Genomic DNA, 27,598 nt, shown 5'->3' with positions numbered 1-27,598 from the left:
CATGTTGAATGAAACCTGTTTGTTGTGTTGCATGTTGTCTGGTTGGTAAGTGTTGCACAGCGTTGCAGCGCTATGGGATAAAGATCCAGAGCATATTGAATGAAACCTGTTTGTTGTGTTGCATGTTGTCCGGTAAGTGTTGCACAGCGGTGCAGAGAGATGGGGTAAGGAAGGTCATCGCCATGGTAGCCTAGCCTGCTGCGTTTCGATCGGCTTACGTACCAGTAAACTCCAGTGACCTCTGACCCCTGGCCAGTAGGACGTTGTCCTTTGGTTCTGCTATGTTACCACAGAGTATTGTCTGAGCCTTAACCGATCCAGTCCAAGCTCATGATCACACAAATACCATAATATTACTGCAGGGTAAAATCTTACATCAATAATACATGAACATGTGAGTAATGCCACAGTAAATAAACCTTCCAGTGGGTTACTCTATATTGACATGCATTCAACAATTATCCAGTTATTGTATTGTAATACATGCATTTGTAAAAATAAAAATACATTATTTTTTTTAAACTGACCAAATAGCACCACGAAGTGCTGTATCTCTGAACTGCAGCATAAACAGAAGACAAAAGGCAGGTTGTTAATTTGGAAAGTGGAGCAGGATGAGCACAGAACAGAGAGAATGACTCACCATCATCAGAGATGATCGATATGTATTCTATCCAAGAATCTCCTTCATCAGGAAACATTATACCATCTGCCCTCAAATGGTCCCACAGATTTCATTTCAGAAACACTACCTCCTTTTAACAGGAGTCATCTTCTCTCTCGACAGTTATGAAATGAACACAGAAATGTGATTTGACTGGATATGAAGTGATACAGCCTAATATCTTTTGAGGCTTGGGACTGAATAGGTGAAAGGTGGTTGTAGGGCTTACCTTCACACAGAGACCCCCCCTCCCCCAACCAGAGCTCAGAGGTTAATGGTAGACTATAGTGCTGCAGTATCTCCTTCACCAGCTGCCATAACTCTATCAGATACACAACCCTAAACGATAGGGAATTCATTTATCCTAATGGCTTTTCTGTAAGGGGGATACTGCACCTAAAGGTTCCTAGTGTTAGAGCCTGAACATCCGAGAGGGATGTTACATGTTATTCATATATTTTACAAAGAGGGTGTACAACGCTCCTGAAACTCACTTTGTCTCCAACTTGTCTTGTTCTCTCCCACTCTCTTGCTACCATTTCTATCTCCATTTCTCTGTCTCTCAGGGCTCTGGACCGGAGGACTTCAGCCACCTGCCCCCAGAGCAGAGGAGAAAGAAGCTTCAGGCCAAGATAGACGACATAAATAAGGACATCCAGAAAGAGATGGACCAGAAGTAAGTATGTGTCTGTGTTTTCAACATAAGCCTCATCCATATTTGTTTGGAAATGATGTCCTACCTCGTCCCTAAAAGCTCACTTCCTTTAGTGTCAGCCCTGTTGTGGAAACAAAATGTCCCCAGTAAAACTGCGGCGATGATGCAAAAGCCATCATATGATACAAAACGCATCATCATGATGTGGCAAGTGACACATTGCTTCTTGAAAATCCTATATCTTGAAAACATGCAAAAGCATTTGGATTGTCTTAACAGTGGACTAATTAAACAAATACCAAAATAGTTTTTTTTATAGATTTTTCCTTTAAAAAAATAAGCCTCAAGAAAGCTTCAGACCCAACCAAGGAGTTGTAAATCCCAGGGTCTCTAATTTGTTTCCGTCTGAGTGTTATTAACCAATGTGAGTCTAAGCCGGGAGAGGGGGGTACTACTAAGCTATATGGAATTGTTTTAAGAAGGTCATACTAGGGCTCATATTGCTATTTTGAATTTTAAAACCACTTGATGTACCCCCAAAAAATATAAAACAATTATTTGATGAACAAATATTTTTGTCCTTACTGCTATTAGCCCATACAAACGCATTAAATAACAGATTCACTACATAGAACAACAGATAGTCGCCCCCAAAAAATCTAAAGGAAGTTTGTTCAAAAGTGTCTGTCCTATATCTGCGTGATATAAGAAAGACCAGGAAACATTTGTTATTTGTATATATATATATATATATATATTTTTTTTACATGTATTTAACCTCTTGTTTTTTGGCACTAAACTGTCTACGCCCTGTGTAAACTGGGGCAAGGGGGTGGTTCTACTAATTTATTTGGAATTGTTTTAAGAAGTCCATACCAAGGATAATTTTGCTATTTGAGATTAAATATTTTTTCTATATTTAAAAAAATCAATTAGAACATCAAATCAAATGTGATTTGTCACATGCACCGAATACAACAGGTAGACCTTACAGTGAAATGCTTACTTACAAGCCCTTAGCCAACAATACAGTTTTAAGAAAAGTAAGTGTTAAGTAAAAAAATAGTTGAGGTAATATGTGCAGTTGAAGTTGGAAGTTTACATACACCTTAGCCAACTACATTTAAACTCAGTTTTTCACAATTCCTGACATTTAATCCTAGTAAAAATTCCCTGTCTTAGGTCAGTTAGGATCACCACGTTATTTTAAGAATGTGAAATGTCAGAATAACAGTAGAGAGAATGATTTATTTCATATTTTATTTCTTTCATCACATTCCCAGTGGGTCAGAAGTTTACATACACTCAATTAGTATTTGGTAACATTGCCTTTAACTTGTTATGGCTGCAATCCCACTATCAGGATAAGTGTCATCAACAACCGCTACATACAATAAATATTTCTATAAATATTTATATTCATGAAATCACAAGTGCAATATAGGAAAACACAGCTTAGCCTGATTTTGAAAGTATGCTTTACAGCGAAAGCAATCCAAACGTTTGTGTAAGTCTATCGATCGCACGATAAAACATTAAGTACACTTAGCATCAGGTAGCTCAGTCACGAAAATCAGAAAAGCAATCAAATTAATCGTTTACCTTTGATGATCTTCGGATGTTTTCACTCACGAGACTCCCAGTTACACAACAAATGTTCCTTTTGTTCCATAAAGATTATTTTTATATCCAAAATACCTCAGTTTGTTTGTCGCGTTATGTTGAGAAATCCACAGAAAAGAGCAGTCACGACAACGCAGATGAAAATTCCAAATAGTTTCCATAATGTCCACAGAAACATGCCAAACGTTTTTTATAATCAATCCTCAGGTTGTTTTTAAAATATATAATCGATAATCTATCAACCGCAAATGTCTTTCACAGTAGGAGAGGGAAAAGCAATACCTATCCAAACTCTGTTGCACGAGCAAAACTCACATGACCACTGGAGGCGATGTAATCGTTCTGGCTCATTTTTCAAAATACAAGCCTGAAACTATGTCTGAAGACTGTTGGCTCCTTGAGGAAGCGATAGGAAAGGGAATCTGGTTCATATCCCTTTAAATGGAGCAAAGGAAGGCTATGGAACATGGAGTTTTCAAAATAGAAGCCACTTCCTGTTTTGATTTTCCTCAGGGTTTCGCCTGCAATATCATTTCTGTTATACTCACAGACAATATTTTGACAGTTTTGGAAACTTTAGAGTGTTTTCTATCCAATACTAATAATAATATGCATATATTAGCAACTGAGACTGAGGAGCTGGCCGTTAACAATGGGCACCTTTTCATCCAAGCTACTCAATATTGCCCCTGCAGCCATAACAATTTAAATTGTTTTGGGTAGTCTTCCACAAGCTTTCCTTGGTGTAACTGAGTCAGGTTTGTAGGCCTCCTTGCTCGCACACACTTTTTCAGTTCTGCCCACAAATTTATAAAGCGGTTAGGGCTTTGTGATGGCCACTCCAATACCTTGACTTTGTTGCCATTTTGCCATAACATTGGAAGTATGCATGGGGTCATTGTCCATTTGGAAGACCCATTTGGGACCAAGCTTTAACTTCCTGATTGATGTCTTGAGATGTTGCTTCAATATATCCACATAATATTCCTCCCTCATGATGCCATCTATTTTGTGAAGTGCACCAGTCCCTCCTGTAGCAAAGCACCCCCACAACATGATGCTGCCACCCCCGTCCTTCATGGTTGGGATGGTGTTCTTCGGCTTGCAAGCATCCCCCTTTTTCCTCCAAACATAACAATGGTCATTGTTGCCAAACAGTTCTATTTTTCTTTCATCAGAACAGAGGACATTTCTCCAAAAGGTACGATCATTGTCCCCATGTGCAGTTGCAAACCATAGTCTTTTTTATTGTGGTTTTGGAGCAGTGGCTTCTTCCTTGCTGAGCGGCCTTTCAGGTTATGTCGATATAGGACTCGTTTTACTGTGGATATAGAGACTTTTGTACCCGTTTCCTCCAGCATCTTCACAAGGTCCTTTGCTGTTGTTCTGGGATTGATTTGCACTTTTTGCACCAAAGTACGTTCATCTCTAGGAGACAGAACGTGTCTCCTCCCTGAGCGGTATGACGGCTGAATGGTGTCATATACTTGCGTACTATTGTTTGTACAGATGAACGTGATACCGTCACGTTTGGAAATTGCTCCCAAGGATGAACCAGACTCAGACTTCTGAGGTCTTGGCTGATTTCTTTTGATTTTCCCATGATGTCAAGCAAAGAGGCACTGACTTTGAAGGTAGGCCTTGAAATACATCCACAGGTACACCTCCAACAGACTCAAATAATGTCAATTAGCCTATCAGAAGCTTCTGAATCCATTATATAATTTTCTGGAATTTTCCAAGCTGTGTAAACTTCACCCACTGGAATTGTGATACAGTGAATTATTAGTGAAATAATCTGTCTGTAAACAATTGTTGGAAAAATTACTTGTGTCATGCACCAAGTGTATGTCCTAACCGACTTGCCAAAACTATAGTTTGTTTAACAAGAAATTTGTGGAGTGGTTGAAAAACAACTTTTAATGACTCCAACCTAAGTGTATGTAAACTTCAGACTTCAACTGTATTTAACTCCTTATTTTTGTCACTCCATACATTTGTACCTTCAGACGAGTCTTGTGAGGCCTGTGGGTGTTCTGGAGCAAAACAACTGACATTTACATGTTCGTTAGTTCCACCTTTACATATTAGTGTGTAGCCCAAACTGTTCAGACGCTACAGACAGAATTTGGCATTTGCTGTACCGACTTCAGATGAGTCCCAAGATGGAGAACACCATTGTGTTCGTGAGAGTCTCATCTTTCCATAGAGGGTTCATAATAGTTTTTAGGCCAAATCGTTCGGCCGCTACAGACAATTTTGTGAGAAGACCGATTTTCAGGATGTCTCATGGTCTGACAAACACCGCTCTATCTCTGTCACCTTTCACCGCAGATGGAGAGGTGTTACATAAGAGAGCGCTATAGGGGGGGGGGGGGAGTTTGACGCATGCCAGCAAAGCCACTACACAACACTAAACAATACATTAATTGCACTATAGCGGTGACAAACGATGCCCACAAACTATTAGGACATATATAAAGCTGTCCCAAAACCTTAACACTGCTACACCTGGCTATCAGCAGAGCCTCGTCGGGCAGCGAAACAGTTCATTCAGCCTCATTTACTGCCTTTTAAAAAAAACATAGCTGATACGGCTGACTTGCTTAAACAAATGTGGTTTCTAATTGAGATGTACAAACTATGACATAAGGGGACGACGCGCGCATAAGAGGCAATCCATAATTTAGATTTAAGACAATGAGTGCGCTAGGATGGACGTAGTCAATATAACTATTTGTTCAGCACTTTTGAAATGCACGACGATAGAATTCAGAACATGGGCCATTATTACAGTATTGTCCCTGTACAGCAAGTTAGAACTGTAGGATAAATAAAGTGGGCATATAAGCAGACAATGAAAGCTCTTACAATATTAAACAGGCTATAGGCCTGATCTGCACCACCAAGTAGGCTAAGTTGTGCGGTGAAAAGGGAGCAAATTATTAGGGTGAAGTACATGGGCTACTAACAGCTTACTACACAACATACACTTAGTATTACTTTCTTAGCTACAGTATACATATCCCCCTGGCATATTACATCATTTATGCAACAGCATACAATATATTTTTGGACTCACCTTGCTGTGCTGTGCTCACTTGAACAGGAAGGTGGCGCGGCGGGCCTTCTTGTGGGCTCTAGAAAGAGGACCGAAATCCAGACTTGGAATTCAGAGTTGGATGACCATTCAAAATGATTTTCCGTATCGTTTTCCGTTTCTGCAATTCCCCTACGGACTCGGCAAAGGTCGAGAGCCCACACTGCTTCTTGACACACTGCTCGCTTAATCTGGAAGCCAGCCGCACCATCTCAAACACTGTCGCCCGAAGTCGACCGACCGGCCCACAACAAGGAGTCGCTAGAGCACGATGAGACAAGGACATCACGGCCGGCCAAACCCTCCCCTAACCTGGACGACGTTGGACCAATTGTGCGCCGTCCCATGCGTCTCCCGATCACGGCAGGCAGTGACACAGCCTGGGATCGAACCCCAGGCTGTAGTGGCGCTTTATCACTCATTGTTGAATTTGCGATTTACAATTTATGTAATGTTTATGTCCAATGGCCGATGAGCACCGATACGTTTTATCTATAATTTCTCTTTATATGGCAAGGATTGAAAAGGATTTGCCAGTAGATTGCCGACTTGATGCATGATGATGACTGCTTGTCATCAAGATTTTGAGAGTATGAGGTTGACATCAATCCAATCAAAGCTATGGTAGATATAACGTGATTTTACATTTTATCTGTGGCCAATGACCTTGAGCCTTCTTGGATGGGCACTTCTAATGTAACTCTATGGCAGCACCCAAGGGACTTGAATTTTCGAGCTCTACCTGTAGATTTTGTGGTGACGTAGTGTCCCCATGAGTGAAATAACACTGAGCCAATCACAGCGCAACTAGAGAACCCCTAGTTACGTATTTTCCGCTGGCTGCTCCACCACCACAGAAAGCACTGAGCTAGGCTGAAACACCTTCATTCGGCTTTATTAACTCAATAATGGATTCATTTTTATATTGTTTGCAAACTGATATGTGACACGTATTAATGCCAGAATAACATGCAAAACAGAAAGAAGAAAAAAAATGGCTAAACAGGTGGGGCTCTTCTCTGAATGACACGTCGCCACTAATCCAATGCAAAATAAACCATATCTCTAGCTTAAACTGGCATATGTATGGGGATTTGGTTATTATACTAATTTGATTTCTGCGGGGGAACGGATGATGAAATGAGTTAATATCTCTTCCTCTGTGTCCATCCATCAGAGATGCCCTAACTAAGATGAAGGGTGTGTATGAGAAGAATCCCCAGATGGGAGACCCTGCCAGTGTGGACCCCCGGCTAGTAGAGATGGCAATGAACATCGAGAAACTGCAGTCCGAGGTCCAGAAATTCGAGGTGAGTCATCCTAAGCCCTCTTGACCTTTTCCCAGACATTAATTTATTTCTAGATGCTGGACGAACTGTGAGTGTTGCTAGTATAGCTCTGGAATGAACTACACTAGCAGATCTCATCTCACATCCCTAACGTACGTGTGTGTGTCTGACTGTCCCTACCAGGGATGGCTGGCGGAGGTGGAGGGGAGGTTACCGTCGAGGAGTGACCCTCCCAGGAGACAGAGTGGTCTGTACGAGTCACAGAACAGCAACAGCACCATGGTCGACAACAACTGTGCACAAGACAGAGAGAGGTACAGTACACACAACACACACTCCATTAATCAACACAGCTTTCTAGTTTGTTACAGTATGTGTTGTGAGATTGCTATAGTTACTGTGTGTGTTGGTCCTTGAGCAGCCCGGATGGCAGTTACACAGAGGAGCAGAGTTCAGAGACTCAGGTCAAGGTGGCCATAGCAAACACTCCAGAGTTTGATGATGAGTTTGACGATGGGGATGAGGAGACACTGCCCACCATCGGCACCTGTAAAGCCGTCTACTCATTTGAAGGTAATACACCTTTAACAGGTAATACACCAATCAGAGACAACAACACGGGTAATGTGGGCTGGCACATCTATTTGACTATTTGAGAGAAACGCAACAATAATACTTTCCCACCTATTTTTTTTACACTGTCTCTCTCCCTCCCTCCCTCCCTCCTTCCTTTCCTCCTCCCTCAGGTCATAATGAGGGGACTATCTCAGTGACAGAAGGAGAGCTGCTGTTTGTAATAGAGCAGGATAAAGGTGACGGCTGGACGAGGGTCCGCAGGAACGAAGAGGAAGAAGGCTACGTACCCACGTCCTACGTCGAGGTCTTTTTGGAAACGAACACCAAAGGTGCTATGACATACATTTAACTGAAGGGGTTTTCTTTTTGGATGGGACGAAAGAAGGATTTGGTGAGAGAAGATGGGAGGAGTGAGGGCGATGGTTGGTTAGACCAGAGTAGACTCCTCCCATTCTCTCCCTCTCTGAAAGATGGACCAATCAGAATTTCCATCTTGCTCTGTCAGGGTTTCCACCCGGGTCAGTTTTGCATTTTAAACTAGAAAGGTGAAGGTTAGGGTTGTGGAAGCTAATCCTAGATCAGTATCTAGGGGAGTGTTGTTTTCCCACTGGTTCTGAGAGAATCCTCTCCTCGTTTGCTTTAGTGCCACTGAGTGGCCAGCCGGGAGTACTGTCATTACCTCTCCAGTCAACTCAATGGGAATCAGGCCAGTTTTAATGATGATTTCAATGAGTGCTGCTGTCTTATTGTTCTTGATATGCATAGGGTCATATTTCCCAACTTTTTGAATCTGCTGCCATTTCTTTCTCCCCAGACATGTAATCAACTGACCTCAAATATATATTTTATCATAGCCAATGGCCTCAAAGATAGACTAGTTGAGGTCAGGATGAAAACAAAATGGCAAATGTAAGTTTGTGTCTGTATCTGTGTTTGACTAACATAAGATGTTGATGGTCTGTATCATCTTCCCACACAGAGGTGATATTTGAAGATAACTAATATAGGCTCTCAAATAAACTTTTTGGGGGGGTTAAAACCACAGGATAGTTTTTAAAGAGCATGTGGGGAAAAAAATCAACACCAGTTGCTTGCTGTCCCCAGTAGTAAAGCATGCTAGATTATACAATGTAGAAATATGCTAATGAGAAATTACTGATTCTGCTATACATAGTGACTACATGCTGTACCTAATTCATGACAAATATATAGTTTTGAATAACAACCCCTATCCCTTAGATTGTCTCACTCCTGTACAGTCAAGATGCACCAATCACATACTTAAAGGTCCAAGAAAGAGACTGCTTTATGTATATATATATATTTTAGTTTTGGACTATTCTGGGCCTTTCTTTTCATACAGGAATACAGGATTGAGAATGAGCTGTACCGCCATTTTCCTTCTCTCGGTGAGAACATTGTGAGAACGGACTGTTGTGGGGCTGATTGGAACGTTGGTGCCTGGTTGGTTGCCAGCTCATGCATGGGTTTTGAGTAGCACCCTTGTGCAGATGAGTCGATTTGAGAAGCATCTGTGCTAAAGTATGGTGTTGACAAACTGTTTTATGCCTCTAAAATATCCAGGCATTTATCTTTTGAAGATTACTGAATTGTGCAATCATAGGCCCAAAAGGTCTCTTGGAAGAGATTCCAACTTTGTCAAATCTCAAAAAGCTCAACAAATATGCCTTCACAACCCTTTCTCCTCAAGCAGTAAAGTAATCCCATTTCTGTCAGTGCTAACACACTTCCCCCAAACCAGGGTCCAAATGAAATGTGAGGCATGTTACATTTGTAGTCATTTTAGGTTTTACATAACATGTTTTGGTGCATGTTTGAGATTGTTAGAAGCTTAAGTGTCTCTTGGTTTTTGGAAATGATAGATTCACACACAAAGTTGACATTTAGAAACAGTAGCAGAATCAAAAGATTAAATTTTTAAGGTATAGCAATTGATATTAAAGCCAGAGGGAAGGAGCTTCTTGGGTTCTCTGGATTAGATAGTTATCTGACTACAGAACAATATTTCCTTCAGAAGACGAATGCAAAGAATAGTGAACTACATTTTCTTTCTGAGATTCTTGTGTTATTTATACTTTTTTTTCAAATTGCAGATTCCTAAAAGTGTGAGAGCTGGCTCAGGAATGGCAGGGCAAGCAGCCTCAGCGACAGAGCGACCACATTCACGTTCCTTTACGGTCAGAAAGTCAGAGAGAGCCACATGACCGAGGCAAAGACAGGAGACCTATGATGCATCTCAATTTCCAACCTGATACATTTGTAGAGTTCTCTCCTTCTGCAACGGTCTCTGACCAGAAGCAACAATAAGAGAAAAACAAACCAAATTGAGCGCTCGTAAATCTTTTATTTTTTAATAGGTTATTACCCATTTATCATTTTGCTTCTTTTGTCTCTGCAAAGCTTTGCTTCTCAATGTACTAACTCAGCTTCCGCTATGCGGCGTTACCATGGACACTGTTGGCTCTCTCACCTCGAATGCCCCCCCGAGTCCCAACCCACTTCCCTGCCACTCCTCCCTAACCCCCCTCCTAAAGCACGGCAGGGTGTGGTCAGACAGGGCCGGGACCAACCCAATCTGCCCCCGACTACAACCCACACACACCATCCCACCAGACATGAAGCCAAACCATGTCCCTCTCCAGTCCACATTCCCATACAAATCAATCAGGTGGATGCAGTTGCAGAATCTCTCACTCATTGACTCAGAGCCATCATCGCAGAAGGAACAGTCCAGATACAGCATCACATGGAGTTTCCATGGAAACAACACATTTATTCCACTCTCTGATTCGTCATCTGTATGACTGAAGTTCATATATAGTGTGTGTACGCGTGTGGGTGCCTGTCAGTATCATGTACATCCCCCATACACACTCCATCCATGACTGAGAAAGGGACAGGGCTGGGAGTTCCAGGAACGTGGGGTTGGAGACAGGTTCACATTACTTCACTCACCTGCACTTTCTCTCCTTACCATACCATCATGTGTTGTTACTGGCCTCCCGTCTGCTCCTCTCTGGCCACACCCCTCCCCTCCACAGACCCCTCCCCTGCAAGTGTCAGTCGCTGGTCGTTGAGCGCCATGTCACCGCTTATGGTGGGGCATCTCTCAGGTGGTGCGTGCGGTGTGCATGCTTGCCCTGTCTCCTCCTTGGCTCGCCCCTCGCGCTTGGCTCAGGGGGCTAGCTTATGCTCGTCGCCTGGCCTTTTTTGTTTAAGTTAACCCCCACGGCCTGTTACACTTCTTAACCAGTTTATCCATTTGTCACCTTTTGGGTTCTGTGCCTGTGGATCATCTACTAGCTGTTCCTTATTTAGTTTTTTGTTGTGGCTGTTTGACTGTTCGTCGTCTCTGAAAGCATGTTCACCTACCTGTGTTTTTAACAGTGAGTGTGTGCTCTCCCTCACAGTAACTCCTCCAGCTCAAATCTCATTACCAGAAGAGAAGAAAATGTGGGATTCCAAAATGTCTGTTTCTGAATGACATCATGCACAGTAAAACATTGAATTTGTCTATTTGTTATACTGTATGTATGTAATGTTGTTGGCTGACATTGTACGTGTTTGAGAAGTGTGTTGAAGGCAAGCGGTCGTTAGCGTCATCCTGTGGATACATGCTGCGGTGTTTCACGTCTCCACTGTATATCCAACAGACAGTGTCCCCTGGAAGAGAACTTGAAGATTATTTAAAATGATCATGTAGTTTGCTTGGGCCACTTACTACTGCGTGTGGAAGTATTGTATACTATGATCCACACACCTTTCCCACAATGTTGTGACTGAATATGAGACAAGACAAACTTCCTATTGGGCCTTAACTGGGTTGATCCTAGCTACCACTAAAAACAAGTTCAAGTTGTGTCACATGCACAAGTACAGTGAAATGCTTAACTTGCATGCTCTACCCAACTGTGCAGTAATCAGGGGGAGTAAGATGCCATTCTATTATCTATGGTATGTTGACTAGGTCGAGACATCTCGTTTTTTTATAAAGGTGGTGAAGGAAGATTACTCTCAAGGTCTACAGAGATGATGATGTCCACTGTTTCCCTTTCTTGAACGCATATAAACATTTTAATTTTGTAATTATTTTTTAACAGTGTTTGGTCGAAGAGATTGCTTTTTAATTTGTAGCTAGTTTCTAGCTGGAAAACTGTTGCACCTGAATTACAAACCACTTGATGATGAAACCAGTTGTTTGATCTGCCTGAAGTCACTGTAGATAAAGTAATGAAAAACATTGTTTTGTGTAATGAAGCAATTAGTGATATTATTAGCTTCAGGTATGTCCCAAATGGCTCCCTATATAGTGCACTACTTTTGATCCAGCTCTGGTCAAAATAATTGCACTATGTGGGGAATAGGGTGCCATTTGGCACTCCACCTTAAGAGTGTTTTGAAAAAAAATGTATTCCAGTATTATTACTCAAGCAACATTTCAAGGAGCAGCAACTGAAATTGTATCAATGCAAACCATGTATATTATCAGCAGAACCACAATTGAACAGTGATCCATCACCATGTGGAGTCCCAGTTACTTGACATAATTTAAAAAGACAAGCAGCGCAAATCTGCATGTTCTGTGGCCGAGAACCAGGTCAGGTCAAAGTTTCACTTTGCTATTCCCACCCGTCCAGCTCTTATTTTGACTAGTGTAGATATTGACTTGGCAGTTGTTTTGTTTGTTTGTGAGAAGGCAAAACTGATTTTTATGCAGACCATCAGAAGGTGCATCTCTGTGCTGTGCTGACTGACAGACATACCCACTCAGAGAGCCAGTATAGAGAAAAATCTGCCTAACTCTCGACTGAGACCAACCCAGACCTCCAGCCAGGCCCCAGTGCACCTGTACAAAAGAAAATGGCTTGTTGAAATTAGAGAGAATATATATAAATAAATATGGATTAAACTAAGACAAAAAAGGAAATATATTTTTAAGGTTAAGTATTAAAGGCCTTACTTTGTTTTCTCTGCTTTGCTAAGACTGTTTTTTTTGTAAAGTCTGCCAAATGGTGTGTTTAGCACTTTTGTTTGTGTTCAAGTTGGTATATGCTTATGTTTTAGAGCACTGAATACTTTGTATTGTGTTAACTGTGCCAATTAAATACATGTTGAAAATAACTTACTTTTTTTCTTGTGTGAGTGGTCTGAGTCAGGCTTACACTGGAACATACAAAACACCTGCTCTTTCCATAATGGACTGACCAGGTAAAAGCTACGATCCCTTATGGCTGTCACTTGTTAACCTCTCTGGGATATGTGGGACGCTAGCGTCTCACCTGGCCAAAAGCCAGGGAAAATGCAGAGCGCCAAATTCAAATAACTTACTATAAAAATCAAACTTTCATTAAATCACACATGCAAGATGGCAAATTAAAGCTACACTTGTTGTGAATCCAGCCAACATGTCAGATTTCAAAAAGGTTTTTTGATGAAAGCAAACGATGCTATTATCTGAGGATAGCACCTCCGTAAACAAAAGAGAGAAAACATATTTCAACCCTGCAGGCGCGACAGAACGCAGAAATAAAAATATAATTCATGCCTTACCTTTGACGAGCTTATTTTGTTGGCACTCCAATATGTCCCATAAACATCACAAATGGCCCTTTTGTTCGATTAATACCGTCGATATATATCCAAAATGTCCATTTATATGGAGGGTTTGATCTAGAAAAACACCGGTTCCAGCTTGCGCAATGTGACTACAAAATATCTCAAAAGATACCTGTAAACTTTGCCAAAACATTTCAAACTACTTTTGTAATACAACTTTAGGTATTTTTTTACGTAAATAATCAATCAAATTGAAGACCTGTGTTCAATACAGGAGGAAAACAAACTGTAGCATGCTTTCTGGTCACGCGCCTCTATCTAACAGTACACTTCAAGTTACCCACGTTCCAGATGGCCGTACTTCTTCATTACAAAAAACTTGAAAAGAGTGACCTCAAAAAGAAAAATCTGAATGGTTTGTCCTCGGAGTTTCGCCTGCTAAATAAGTTCTGTTATACTCACAGACATGATTCAAACCGTATGCAAATAATTTCAAATAATATGCATATCTTATCTTCTGGGGATGAGTAGCAGGCAGTTGAATTTGGGCATGCATTTCATCCGGATGTGAAAATACTGCCCCGTCACCAAGAAGTTAACTTCTTTAGGACTGGGGGGGGGGGAGTATTGAGTAGCTTGGATGAATAAGGTGCCCAGAGTAAACTGCCTGCTACTCAGGCCCAGTTGCTAATACAGTGCCTTGCGAAAGTATTCGGCCCCCTTGAACTTTGCGACCCTTTGCCACATTTCAGGCTTCAAACATAAAGATATAAAACTGTATTTTTTTGTGAAGAATCAACAACAAGTGGGACACAATCATGAAGTGGAACGACATTTATTGGATATTTCAAACTTTTTTAACAAATCAAAAACTGAAAAATTGGGCGTGCAAAATTTATTGTGGAACCGAGATTCCTAGGAGTGCATTCTGATGAAGATAAGTGAATATTTATAATGCTATTTCTGACTTTGTTGACTCCACATGGCGGATATATATCTGTATGGCTTGTTTTGTTGTCTGAGTGCTGTACTCACATTATTGCATGGTGTGCTTTTTCGGTAAAGCTTTTTTGAAATCTGACACAGCGGTTGCATTAAGGAGAAGTGGATCTAAAATTCCATGCATAACACTTGTATCTTTTACCCATATTTATTATGAGTATTTCTGTAAATTGATGTGGCTCTCTGCAAAATCACTGGATGTTTTGGAACTACTGAACTTAACGCGCCAATGTAAACTGAGATTTTTGGATATGAATATGAACTTTATTGAACAAAACATACATGTATTGTGTAACATGAAGTCCTATGAGTGTCATCAAAGGTTAGTGATTAATTTTATCATCTCTATTTCGGCTTTTTGTGACTCCTCTTTTTGGCTGGAAAAATGGCTGTGTTTTTCTGTGACTAGGTCCTGACCTAACATAATCGTTTGGTGTGCTTTCGTCGTGAAGCCTTTTTGAAATCGGACACTGTGGCTGGATTTACAACAAGTTTATCTTTAAAGTGGTGTGAAATACTTGTATGTTTGAGGAATTTTAATTATGGGATTTCTGTTGTTTTGAATTTGGCGTCCTGCACTTTCACTGGCTGTTGTTGAGGTGGGACGCTAACGTCCCGAATATCCCAGAGAGGTTAAATACAATCAGTGTAGATGAAGGGAGGAGACAGGTTAAATAAGTGTTTTTAAGCCTTTAGACAATTGAGAAATGGATTGTCTATGTTTGCGATTGAGGGTGAATGGGCAAGACAAAAGATTTAAGTGAACAGGGTATGGTAGTAGGTGCCCGGCATACCAGTTTTAGTGTGTCAAGAACTGCAACGCTGCTGGGTTTCACGCTCAACAGTTTCCCGTGTGTATCAAGAATGGTCCAACACCCAAAGGCCATCCAGCCAACTTGACACAACTGTAGGATGTATTGGAGTCAGCATTCCTTGACACCTTGTAGAGTCCATGCCCCAACTAATAGAGGCCATTCGGAGGGCAAAAGGGGGTGCAACTCAATATTAGGAAGGTGTGCCTAATGTTTCGTACTCTGTACTACACTATATTATCTCTAATAGTATACGTCAGACATGGTGGCACAAAAACACCAGATACAACAGGTTTAGAAAATTAGTTAGAGGATGGGGAAGGGCTTACAGCAGGGGTGTAGAAGTCATTTTGTCCTAGGGGCCAAATTCTGGCTGTGATCTGGCGGGCCACTGCCGTATTGTGCCGTATTGTGCAAGGAAAAATTGGGGGGAAATTCATTTATCCATTGTTTGTAGAGTATCTGATGAGTACCCCAGGACTCTAGCCTTCGTTTTGCTGTCAAATTCAGCAAAACAAATATTATTTTTGGAAATGTTGATGCTAACTTTTGTTTCAGTGGTAGGCTAATATTACTTTTGTCATTTCTACCCAGTTTAGTCATTCAAGTAGGTCTTTCCAAGAACACACAACCTGGGTTAGAGGTGAGAATAGAATGCACTTGACTAGAATTGAATACAACTGTGACAATACCAGGTGAATAACCTGTGAAGAAGAGGGGGTTAGTTGCCTGATGACACTCCCTGATTTGAATTCTGCTGCTCTAATTGATCGCTACATGCATTCAGTCTGAAACTGACATCCTAGAATTTGTTTGTGTGACTTCTAAAGGAGGGGTGTTGTACAAAACAAATTCCTAGGGCACTGCATCGCGGCGCCAGCTGTGCCACCAGAGACTCTGGGTTCGCGCCCAGGCTCTGTCACAGCCGGCCGCGACCGGGAGGTCCGTGGGGCGACGCACAATTGGCCTAGCGTCGTCCGAGTTAGGGAGGGTTTGGCCGGTAGGGATATCCTTGTCGCACCAGCGACTCCTGTGGCGGGCCGAGCGCAGTGCACGATAACCAAGGTCGCCAGGTGCACGGTGTTTCCTCTGAGACATTGGTGTGGCTGGCTTCCGGGTTGGATGCGTGCTGTGTTAAGAAGCAGTGTGGCTTGGTTGGGTTGTGTTTCGGAGGACGCATGGCTTTCGACCTTCATCTCTCCCGAGCCCGTACGGGAGTTGTAGCGATGAGACAAGATAGTAATTACTAACAATTGGATACCACGAAATTGGGGAGAAAAGGGGGTAAAATTTAAAAGAAATGAATTATCGATTGGATAGTCTAACAAATCTAACCAATCAGAGTATCAAAGCTGGTAAAGACATCACGTAGGCTGGTTCTGGCCCAACCAAGGGCTGTTGCGGTGACCATATTACCTCCACACTGGCAGTCATGAGTCATGACCGCAGTAAAATTCCACGGTCAAGGTAATCTCCTTTTATGCACTCTGGACATGCTTTGGTAGTACCCAACTGCTAACTACCATGGGGTCCTAATGGCCGGGTACTACTCAAGGCTCTATTGTCCCTCTAACCACTCTGAAATAAATGCAAATGGGGCAGCAGGTCGCCTAGTGGTTAGTGTTGGGCTTGTAACCGAAAGATTGTAAGATTGAATCCCCGAGCTACAAAATCTGTCGTTCTTCCCCTGAACAAGGCAGTTAACCCACTGTTCCTAGACCGTCGTTGAAAATAATAATTTGTTCTTAACCTCTCGGTAGCGTCACACCTGTCAACAGCCAGTGAAACTGCAGGGTGCCAAATTCAAAACAACAGAAATCTCATAATTAAAATTCCTCAAACATACATGTATTTTACACCATGTTAAATATAAACTTGTTATATTGTTATTATATAAACTTGTAAATCCAGCCACAGTGTCCGATTTCAAAAAGGCTTTACGACGAAAGCAAACTAAACAAATATGTTAGGTCAGAGACAAGTCACAGAAAAACACAGCCATTTTTCCAGCCAAAGAGAGGAGTCACAATTTACAGAAATACTCAAAATAAACATTGCTAAAAGATACAACTGTTGTGCATGGAATTATAGATTCACTTCTCGTTAATGCAACCGCTGTTTCAGATTTTTTTTTTACTTTGAGTACGGCGCTCAGACGACAAATCAAGCCAAATTGATATCCGCCATGTTGGAGTCAACAGAAGTCAGAAATAGCATCATAAATATTCACTTACCTTTGATGAACTTCTTCAGAATGCGCTCCCAGGAATCCCAGTTCCACAATAAATGTTTGTTTTGTTCGATTATGTCCAAATAACTCATTATTTTTGCGCATTCAGTACACAATCCAAACTCACGAAGCGCGGTCACTAGCAGCAGACGAAAGGTCAAAAAATTCTGTTACAGTCCGTAGAAACATGTCAAATTATGTATAGAATCAATCTTCAGGATGTTTTTAACATAAGTCTTCAATAATGTTCCAACCGGAGAATTCCTTTGTCTGTAGAAAAGCAATAGAACGCAAGCTAACTTTCACGTGACCACGCATGGTCAGCTCGTGGCTCCTGGCAGACCTCTGACTCATTCCCCTCTCATTCGCCCCCACATCACAGTAGAAGTATCAAACAAGGTTCTAAAGACTGCTGACATCTAGTGGAAGCCTTAGGAAGTGCAACATGACCCCATAGACACTGTGTATTCGATAGGGCAAGAGTTGAAAAACTACAAACCTCAAATTTCTCACTTCCTGGTTGGATTGTTTTCTCAGGTTTTTGCCTGCCATATGAGTTCTGTTATACTCACAGACATCATTCAAACAGTTTTAGAAACTTCAGTGTTTTCTATCCAAATCTACTAATTATATGCATATTCTAGCTTTTATGGCTGAGTAGTAAGCAGTTTAATTTGGGCACGCTTTTCATCCAAAATTCCCAATGCTGCCTCCTACCCTAGAGAAGTTAACTAACTTGCCTAGTTAAATAAAGGTTAAAAAGAAATGCTATCAAAAATCACATCAAACATCAAAACAGAAGGCCTATCATACTTTTACAACTCACCTCACTGTGACAATCAATCTGAAAGTTCAACAGCAGACTGAAACAGTGTAAAACAAGGTTGTTGTGGATGTTGTTTCAAAACCTAACACTACAAAATGGACAGCTCTTTCTAAGGTGATGATTAATTCAAAACACCTATATGCATATCAGAGCATATTCATAGGCTTATGAGCCCAAGCACGAAAAAAAATACAGATTTAAACATATGATTGTGCCTTTATACAATACATAGCCTACAGTATGCATGGCAGAAAAACAAACAACATTTCTTAAAATGTCTTTGGTACATAATTGGTCTAGGCATTGAGTGTGGACTGTATTATTATGCATACTGGATGGACTGGTTACCTTATGCTCCAACATTTCTATTCATTAGTCTGTGAGAGTAGTATAGCCCTTGGCGGTGTGGTTGGTTCATTCATTGTGCAGGGTGGTTTACAGTTAGCCTACAATTACTGAATTTGATTTTGAATAAGTAATAAGGGCATTTTTTATATTTTCAAAATTAATTGGGTGACATACTACCTTTAGCTATACAGAATATCTCACCACCATGTGTTTCCATCTCCTTCTCTCTCCTTTATTCCTTTCTCGAGCACGCAGACGGGCTGTCAACAGAAATACCCTACAGAAATACACTGCTCGTTGAACATCTCATTCCAAAATCATGGGCATTAATATGGAGTTGGTCCCCCCTTTGATGCTATAACAGCCACTCTTCTGGGAAGGCTTTCCACTAGATGTTGGAACATTGCTTCGGGGACTTGCTTCCATTCAGCCACAAGAGTATTAGAGGTCGGGCAATTAGGCCTGACTTGCAGTCGGTGTACCAATTCATCCAAAAAGCTGTTTGATGGGTTTGAGGTCAGGGCTCTGTGCAAAAAAAACATTTCTCTATGGACCTTGCTTTGTGCACGGGGACATTGTCATACTGAAACAGGAAAGGGACTTCCCCAAACCGTTGCCACAAAGTTGGAAGCACAGAATCGTCTAGAATGTCATTGCATGCTGTAGCGTTAAGATTTTCCTTCACTGGAACTAAGGGGCCATGAAAAACAGCCCCAGACCATTATTCATCCTCCATCAAACTTTACAGTTGGCACTATGCAATGGGGCAGGTAGCATTATCCTGGCATCCACCAAACCCAGATTCGTCCGTCGGACTGCAAGATGGTGTTTCCACTGCTCCAGAGTCCAATGGCAGCCAGCTTTACACCATTCCAACAGACGCTTGTCATTGTGCATGGTGATCTTAGGCTTGTGTGCAGCTGCTCAGCCATGGAAACCCATTTCATGACGCTCGCAACAAACAGTTATTGTGCTGATGTTGCACCTGTAACAGTATAACTTTAGACCGTCCCCTCGCCCATACCCGGGCGCGAACCAGGGACCCTCTGCACACATCAACAACAGTCACCCACGAAGCATCGTTACCTATCGCTCCACAAAAGCCGCGGCCCTTGCAAAGCAAGGGGAACCACTACTTCAAGGTCTCAGAGCAAGTGACGTCACCGATTGAAACGCTATTTAGCGCGAACCACCGCTAACTAAGCTAGCCGTTTCACATCCGTTACACACCCAGCGACAGCTTGAAACTCGGTAGTGAATATTGCAACCGAGGACAGACAATTTTTAAGCACTATGCGCTTCAGCACTTGCGGTCCCGTTCTTTGAGCTTGTGTAGCAGCACAGTTGTTGCTCCTAGACGTTTCCACTTCACAATAAATTTACAGTTGACTGGGGCAACTCTAGCAAGGCAGAAATTTGATGAACTGACTTGTTGGAAAGGTGGCATCCTATGACGGTGCCACATTAAAAGTCACTGAGCGCTTCCGTACGGGCCATTCTACTGCCAATGTTTGTCTATGGAGATTGCATGGCAGTGTGCTCGATTTTATTCACCTGTCAGCAACGGGTGTGGCTGAAATAGCCGAATCCACTAATTTGAAGGGGTGTCCACATACTTTTGGCCATGTAGTGTATGTTTTGTTGCGATGTTCCTGAAATTATTTCACATTGTTTCCTAAATTAAGCACTGGGTAGCTGCAGGAACAAGGTTGGAGAGCCCATGGCATACAGAGTTTGGGCAGAATATCACTTGTCTGGCTGCGAGCACATGCTCCTCAAACAGTGGTTGATGCTTGGAGTGAAATAAGTGTTGTTATATTTATTTCTCAGCTGCTCATATTAAGCACATGCTCTGGTATAAAATTGAAGTAGCCTACAAAAGGTAAAGGGGGATACCTGGTCAACTGAATGCATTCATCTGAAATGAGTCTTCCGCATTTAACCCAACCCCTCTTAATCAGAAAGGTGCTACTGGATGGAAAGCGCCTGGCCTCTATTCGCTATTTGAGTATATGTATGACGTCTTTTTCCCCCTGCGCCTGCCCATTTAATAACGGGCCATTCTAAATCGAAACAAATGTTACATATTAGATTAAGAATAAATTGAGAATAGTCTGATTGGTGAACATGAACATATGACCACTTGATGAGAGAACAGCTGTGTACAGTCTGAGAATGACACAAATATTGATTTCCACAAAGATAGCTGCTTCAGTGTCTTCAGATATTTTTGTCAGATGTTACTAAGGAATACTGAAGTATAATTACAAGCATTTCATAAGTGTCAAAGGCTTTTATTGACAATTACATGAAGTTGATGCAAAGAGTCCATATTTGCAGTGTTGACCCTTCTTTTTCAAGACCCCTGCAATCAGCCCTGGCATGCTGTCAATTAACTTCTGGGCCACATCCTGACTGATGGCAGCCCATTCTTGCATAATCAATGCTTGGAGTTTGTCAGAATTTGTGGGGTTTTGTTTGTCCACCCACCTCTTGAGGATTGACAACAAGTTCTCAATGGGATTAAGGTCTTGGGAGTTTCCTGGCCATGGACCCAAAATATCGACGTTTTGTTCCCCCACTTAGATATCACTTTTGCCTTATGGCTGGAAAAGGCATTGTTCGTCACCAAACTGTTCCTGGATGGTTGGGAGAAGTTGCTCTCAGAGGATGTGTTGGTACCATTCTTTATTCATGGCTGTGTCCTTAGGCAAAATTGTGAGTGAGCACACTCCCTTGGCTGAGAAGCAACCCCACACATGAATGGTCTCAGGATGCTTTACTGTTGGCATGACACAGGACTGATGGTAGTGCTCACCTTGTCTTCTCCGGACAATCTTTTTTCCGGATGCCCCAAACAATCTGAAAGGGGATTCATCAGAGAAAATGACTTCACCCCAGTCCTCAGCAGTCCAATCCCTGTACCTTTTGCAGAATATTAGTCTGTCCCTGATGGTTTTCCTAGAGAGAAGTGGCTTGTTTGCTGCCTTTCTTGACACCAAGCCATCCTCCAAAAGTATTCGCCTCACTGTGCGCGCAGATGCACTCACACCTGCCTGCTGCCATTCCTGAGCAAGCTCTGTACTGGTGGGTGCCCCGATCCCGCAGCTGAATCAACTTTAGGAGATGGTCCTAGCGCTTGCTGGACTTTCTTGGGCACCCTGAAGCCTTCTTCACAACAATTGAACTGCTCTCCTTGAAGTTCTTGATGATCCGATAAATGGTTGATTTAGGTGCCATCTTCCTTGCCTGTGAAGCCCATTTTTGTGCAAAGCAATGATGACGGCACGTGTTTCCTTGCAGGTAACCATGGTTGACAGAGGAAGAACAATTATTCGAAGCACCCCCCTTTGAAGCTTCCAGTCTGTTATTCAAACTCAATCAGTATACAGAGTGATCTCCAGCCTTGTCCTCATCAACACTCACACCTGTGTTAATGAGAGAATCACTGACATGATGTCAAATGGTCCTTTTGTGGCAGGGCTGAAATGCTGTGGAAATGTTTTTGGGGGATTCAGTTCATTTGCATGGCAAAGAGGGACTTTGCAATTAATTGCGATTCATCTGATCACTCTTCATAACATTCTGGAGTATATGTGTAACGATTTAGCTTCGGTCCCTCTCCTCGCCCCTACCTGGGCTCGAACCAGGGACCGTCTGCACACATCAACAACAGCCACCCTTGAAGCATCGTTACCCATCCCGCCACAAAAGCCGCGGCCCTTGCAGAGCAAGGGGAACAACTACTTCATGGTCTCAGAGCAAGTGACGTCACCGATTGAAACGCTATTAGCGCGCACCACCGCTAACTAGCTAGCCATTTCACATTGGTTACATATGCAAATTTCCATCATACAAACTGAGGCAGCAGACTTTGTGAAATTGTATATTTGTGTCATTCTCAAAACTTTTGGCCACGACTGTACAGCCTGAGGCAAGGAACAGATAGCAAATTTTTTTTTGCTACTTTCTCAAATCATCAATAGCCTATATATATCGCACCATACAGTCCATATATGTTTTGATTTCTAAGACATAATAAGGTTTGCATCATTCACAACTAAAGTTGCCAAATAAATCTAAATCCATCATATAGGACCTGTTTTAAATTATCAACTCAATGCTCAACATAGCCATTTCAAATGCACACTCGCTCTGGAATGGGAAAAATATCCTCTCCATTTAATTTATCTAAGTTTAATTATATTCTTTAGACCAGACTAAAATAAGTAATGGATTTATTGTGATGATGTATATTAAATAGATTTATTAGACTTTCTAAAATGTAGACGTTCCAAAGGTTCGCATCAGCAGCTTGTAAGCATAGCGGCCTGGAGATGCAAAAATTATTTATGTTAATTAACATTTAATTACCATAAAACTGGCACTATTTTGCATGACAATTAACTGACTGACAGAATTACTTGACCCCCACAGCCCTAGCCCTCCCCAACAACTTCTAGAACCAAATCAGAACGGCCATAATTTGTTAGCATTCTAGAAATCATTGGGGAGGGAGCCAAATACAGACTCATCTTGGAGAAGAAACATCAGTTGGCCGAAGCGATGTGGATGGGTAGCCAGGCAAGGGGGTCAGCTTACCTGAGCGATGTCCAGTACAACCACAGGTTGGACAAGTCCACTGCTGTAGAGTGCCTCTCACCAGCACCATCTGCGAAAACAAAACACACTAGTGACAAAGATTAGATAAACAATACATGCAGTGCAAAGACTCACATACAATCAAATGTATTTATAAAGCCCTTTTAACAGTTGTCACATGCACACTTTAAAATACTTGTGTATCAGCAAAGATAAGCATGAAAGCTAGAGGAGAATGAGGACATACAACTATGCTGTTACACATACTATCTACACTACATATAATCAAAAGTATATGGACACCCCTTCAAATTAGTGGAGTCAGCTATTTCAGCCATCCCCGTTGCTGACATGTGTATAAAAATCAGGCACAGAGCCATGCAATCTCCATAGACAAACATTGGCAGTAGAATGGCCTTACTGAAGAGCTCACTGACTTTCAAAGTGGCACCGTCATAGGATGCCACCTTTCCAACAAGTCAGTTTGTCAAATTTCTGTCCTGCTAGAGCTGCCCCGGTCAACTGTAAGCGCCGTTATTGTGAAGTGGAAACGTCTAGGTAGGAACCCACAATCGCCGAGTGCTGGAGGACATAAAAATGTGTCTGTTGCAACACTTACTACCGTGTTCCAAACTGCCTCTGGAAGCAACGTCAGCACCAGAACTGTTCGTCAGGAGCTTCATGAAATGGGTTTCCATGGCCAAGCAGCCACACACGAGCCTTAGATCACCATGCACAATGCCAAGCGTCGGCTGGAGTGGTGTAAAGCTCGCCGCCATTGGACTCTGGAGCAGTGGAAACACATTCTCTGGAGTGATCAATCACACTTCACCATTTTTTATTTTATTTTACCAGGTATTCAGTTAAGAACAAATTCTTATTTACAATGACAGCCTATGAACAGTGGGTTAACTGCCTTGTTCAGGGGCAGAACGGCAGATTTTTACCTTGTCCGCTCTGGGATTCGATCTAGCAACCTTCCTTTACTGGCCAAACACTAACCACTAGGTTATCTGGCCGTCCGATGTACAAATGTTAACGCTACAGCATACAAAGACATTCTAGACGATTCTGTGCTTACAACTGTGTGGCAACAGTTTGGGAGATGCCCTTTCCTGTTTCAGCATGACAATGTCCCCGTGCACAAGGCAAGATCAATACAGAAATGGTTTGGAACACTTGACTCTCCTGCACAGAGCCCTGACCTCAATTATTTATCGCTGATACGAAAGATAAGGTCCTTATGCTTCCAAAAACATAACGCAAGTGGTGTGTAAGCTAATGTTCAGACCGAGCGTCTGGGCTCTTAACAAAACTCCCCCGTACAGAAGATGCCTTCATCCAATGACTCTTATGCGTATTGTAATGGAACTGAGTCATGATCATGGGCTAGATACAAACTAGCTATAGCTAACTGTTCCCCTTTTAAAGTGTAGGTAGCGTAAACGTAACCACATTTAACATATGGATTTGTAATTACATGCTAGCACAGCTTAGCAGTAAATCAAGCTAGGTAGCACCGGTTCTCCATATGATGTTGAGAAAATTGTGCATTGTGGGTAGTTCTGAAGATATCCGGAAATAAGTTAATAGATATGTAAAAACACAACTATGTTTGTAGTTATAGGTAACCCTACCTACAACTAAGTTACTAAGTCTTTGACCAGACTGTGTTGTTACTTTGAGTAAAAATACCTGCTTCCTACCCTTTAGGAAGGCTGGGTTTCTGTTAGCTATCATTGGCGTCTAAAGGGCGTAGACTGGTAAAGTAAACTGACAACAAGCAGCTATAAATGTAACATTAGCTATACCTAGTTTAAGCATTTTGACCACTCATCTGTCAATAAGTATATAATCTGACCACAGATGGAGAAGGATATCAACCACTTCCAACGATACTTAATGCTTCTCATCCATGCAGAACTGTTTTGTCTTGAGCTGAACATTTCAAAACGTGTTATTTTGCCATACTTCCCTTCCCATTCAAATTCTCTTGTTAAAGACGTTTCTCATTGAACCAATCCAATCTGTTCTGTTCTGTTCTGTTCTGTTTGAACGTTAACCTACTTACTATACGTCATTGGCGTCAGCTGATGGAGTAAGTAGACAACTACAATCAGAAACCGAATAGGTAGTTGTTTCATAGCATACACCAAAACGGTCTGGTTTAAATGCTAAAATATTTTGTTGACTTCCTGGATTGAGGCGGTCAATAACTCGATGTCATTGGCTCACACCAATGATATGGAAATTTAGGCAATGCATTCTGGGCCTTTTCGTAGATATAACGAATAATTTAATACAACTACTGATTTGGATTTAGAAAACATTACACGTATTAGAAAATAGGATATTTTATAATTGTTATTGTATATTTAGCCATATTGGTAGATTCAATTTGAGTAACCCTAGGCAATACATTTATACTCTCGCAGTCATATATAAAGAGGTCATTTGACAACAACAGTTTGTGTTGTATGAAAGGAGAGAAGGTTAGCACTCCCCTTGACAAGGATGGAAGAGGCCCTTAGTGGTCTTCAACACACATATGGTTAAGGCATTGTCACTTACTTCGTGGCATCTTCAACCAATTTTTTTTTTAATGGTACATCCTCACAGGTTAGATACTATTTTTCTTAGTATTTTAAGAATTATGAGACATCCTGACCGGAAAAATTAAACGGGACAATTATTTAATTGGCTGTTTTGATTGAAGAATTATCACTATGGCATTCATATTCACTAAACTAGGTAGCTAGTTATGCCCCCCTAGCATAACCAACAGACAACAGCAAGTAACGCATTGACTCAAGATGAGAATGCTGCGTACATCCTGAACTCTTTGTGTAGGGTTTTTCAATAACCAGAAGAGGGCAGTCATGTTCTACCAAAGATAGAAGGCCTAAAACTTCCTACTTCAATCTATCATCCTTCAAAAAGATATGCCTTGTTTGTAAGCATGTGAAATAAAGATGTGTTTTCAATAAGCTTCAGCTGAACATTCCTTGAATGTGAAGAGATCTTGATAGGCCATAGATTTACTATGCTGGTGAATATGAGACATACAGTAGCTTATTGTTGGCAAAGTCCCCCATACTTTTCTCTGAGCCCGAATCAGAAATGCTGTGAGGCTGATGGGGGCAGCAGACCTCCAGAGATCCATCCGCCCTTTCTTCCTCCGTGAAAGCCATCAGGAATCATTGCCCAGGCCACAGCAGGCCACCTCAGTGTGCATGTGTGTGTGTGTCTGGGGCTACTGCATTAGGCAGGCAGACTGGTGAGATAGGGATAGGCACAGGGCCAGACTACCGCATTTGGGGCCCTAGGGGTAGCTACCGCCAGGTGGCCCACCTAATAGACAAACAAATTATCACGACACAGATGCAGACAGGGAGGCTGATAGTACGGTTCTCAGATTATTTATTAGAAACACGGGGCAGGCAAAGGGCATGTGGAGGGCAGGCAGAGGTTCGTGATCAGGTCAGAGTCAGGCAGGTACAGGACGGCAGGGCAGGCAGAATGTTCTGAACCGGAAAAAACTAGGAAATAGGAATGCGGGAAAGAACGCTGATAAGACCTGACAAGACAAGACGAACTGGCAACAGACAAACAGAGAACACAGGTACAAATACACATGGGATAATGAGAAGATGGGCGACACCTGAAAGGGGGTGGAGACAAGCACAAAGACAGGTGAATCAGATCAGGATGTGACACAAACAACTTTTTTTTTGTGTGTGTGTGGGGGGGGGGGGGGGGGGACAGCTAACTTCCCACATTTCAACACATTTTGCCATGAGGCAGAGAGAAAAATGTGCAGTTTTATAATGCATTTTGTCATGAGGCTGATTTTTTCCCCTTTCAGTTTTAACCTCTACGGCAGGTATACCCCTGGCCGTCGGGGGTAAGCCAAATAAAAATCACATGAAAAATAAATAAAAATACAAATTTATATTTTCCAATGTGGCTATACATTTGGGTGAGGTTTTTTTCTCGCCATCTAGTGTTCAGCGAAATAACAACACAATGTCAAATACAGGTAGCCTAGTCAAATAATTAACATCCAATCACATTAACCGTTACTCTCTCACGGGAATTCCACTAACTAATGTATGTAGCCAAACGTAGCTGCTGCTAAGACACTGATGCCCTTTGCAACCATGTACCTATGTGAGAGTGGATTCTCGGCCCTCACTGGCATGAAAACTACAGGCTCAGACTGTGTGTGGAAAATAATTTAAGACTGAGACTCTCTCCGATATAATCCAAAATTGCAGAGTTACGTGCATCCTTT

At 41.9% G+C, this 27,598-nt stretch overlaps 1 protein-coding gene and 1 non-coding gene across 17 annotated transcripts in view; both read left to right on the top strand.

Moving 5' to 3' along the window:
- LOC139408482 (formin-binding protein 1-like) overlaps positions 1–13,051 on the top strand; it is a 107,011-nt gene extending 93,960 nt beyond the window's left edge. For 3 of the 16 annotated variants that reach the window (XM_071152437.1, XM_071152433.1, XM_071152430.1), the window contains 6 exons: positions 1,231–1,340; positions 7,220–7,352; positions 7,515–7,645; positions 7,753–7,904; positions 8,078–8,236; positions 10,022–13,046. In XM_071152437.1, coding sequence (XP_071008538.1) covers positions 1,231–1,340; positions 7,220–7,352; positions 7,515–7,645; positions 7,753–7,904; positions 8,078–8,236; positions 10,022–10,029 — 693 coding nt within the window. In that variant the 3' untranslated portion in view covers positions 10,030–13,046. Of the gene's footprint in view, positions 1–137; positions 165–1,230; positions 1,341–7,219; positions 7,353–7,514; positions 7,646–7,749; positions 7,923–8,077; positions 9,193–10,021 lie in introns of those variants that run through there. The other 13 variants (XM_071152434.1, XM_071152431.1, XM_071152442.1 and 10 more) reach the window with 9 other exon arrangements.
- Positions 13,052–25,774: 12,723 nt separating this feature from the next.
- On the top strand, positions 25,775–25,903 carry LOC139410342 (U6atac minor spliceosomal RNA). The gene has a single exon (XR_011634503.1). It is a non-coding gene; the product is annotated as a U6atac minor spliceosomal RNA (small nuclear RNA).
- Positions 25,904–27,598: the final 1,695 nt, after the last annotated feature.

Source organism: Oncorhynchus clarkii, chromosome 5, assembly GCF_045791955.1.
Source record: "Oncorhynchus clarkii lewisi isolate Uvic-CL-2024 chromosome 5, UVic_Ocla_1.0, whole genome shotgun sequence".
Lineage (NCBI taxonomy): Eukaryota > Metazoa > Chordata > Actinopteri > Salmoniformes > Salmonidae > Oncorhynchus > Oncorhynchus clarkii.
Note: the sequence above shows the minus strand (reverse complement) of the source record. Positions and strands in the feature narration are given on the sequence as shown.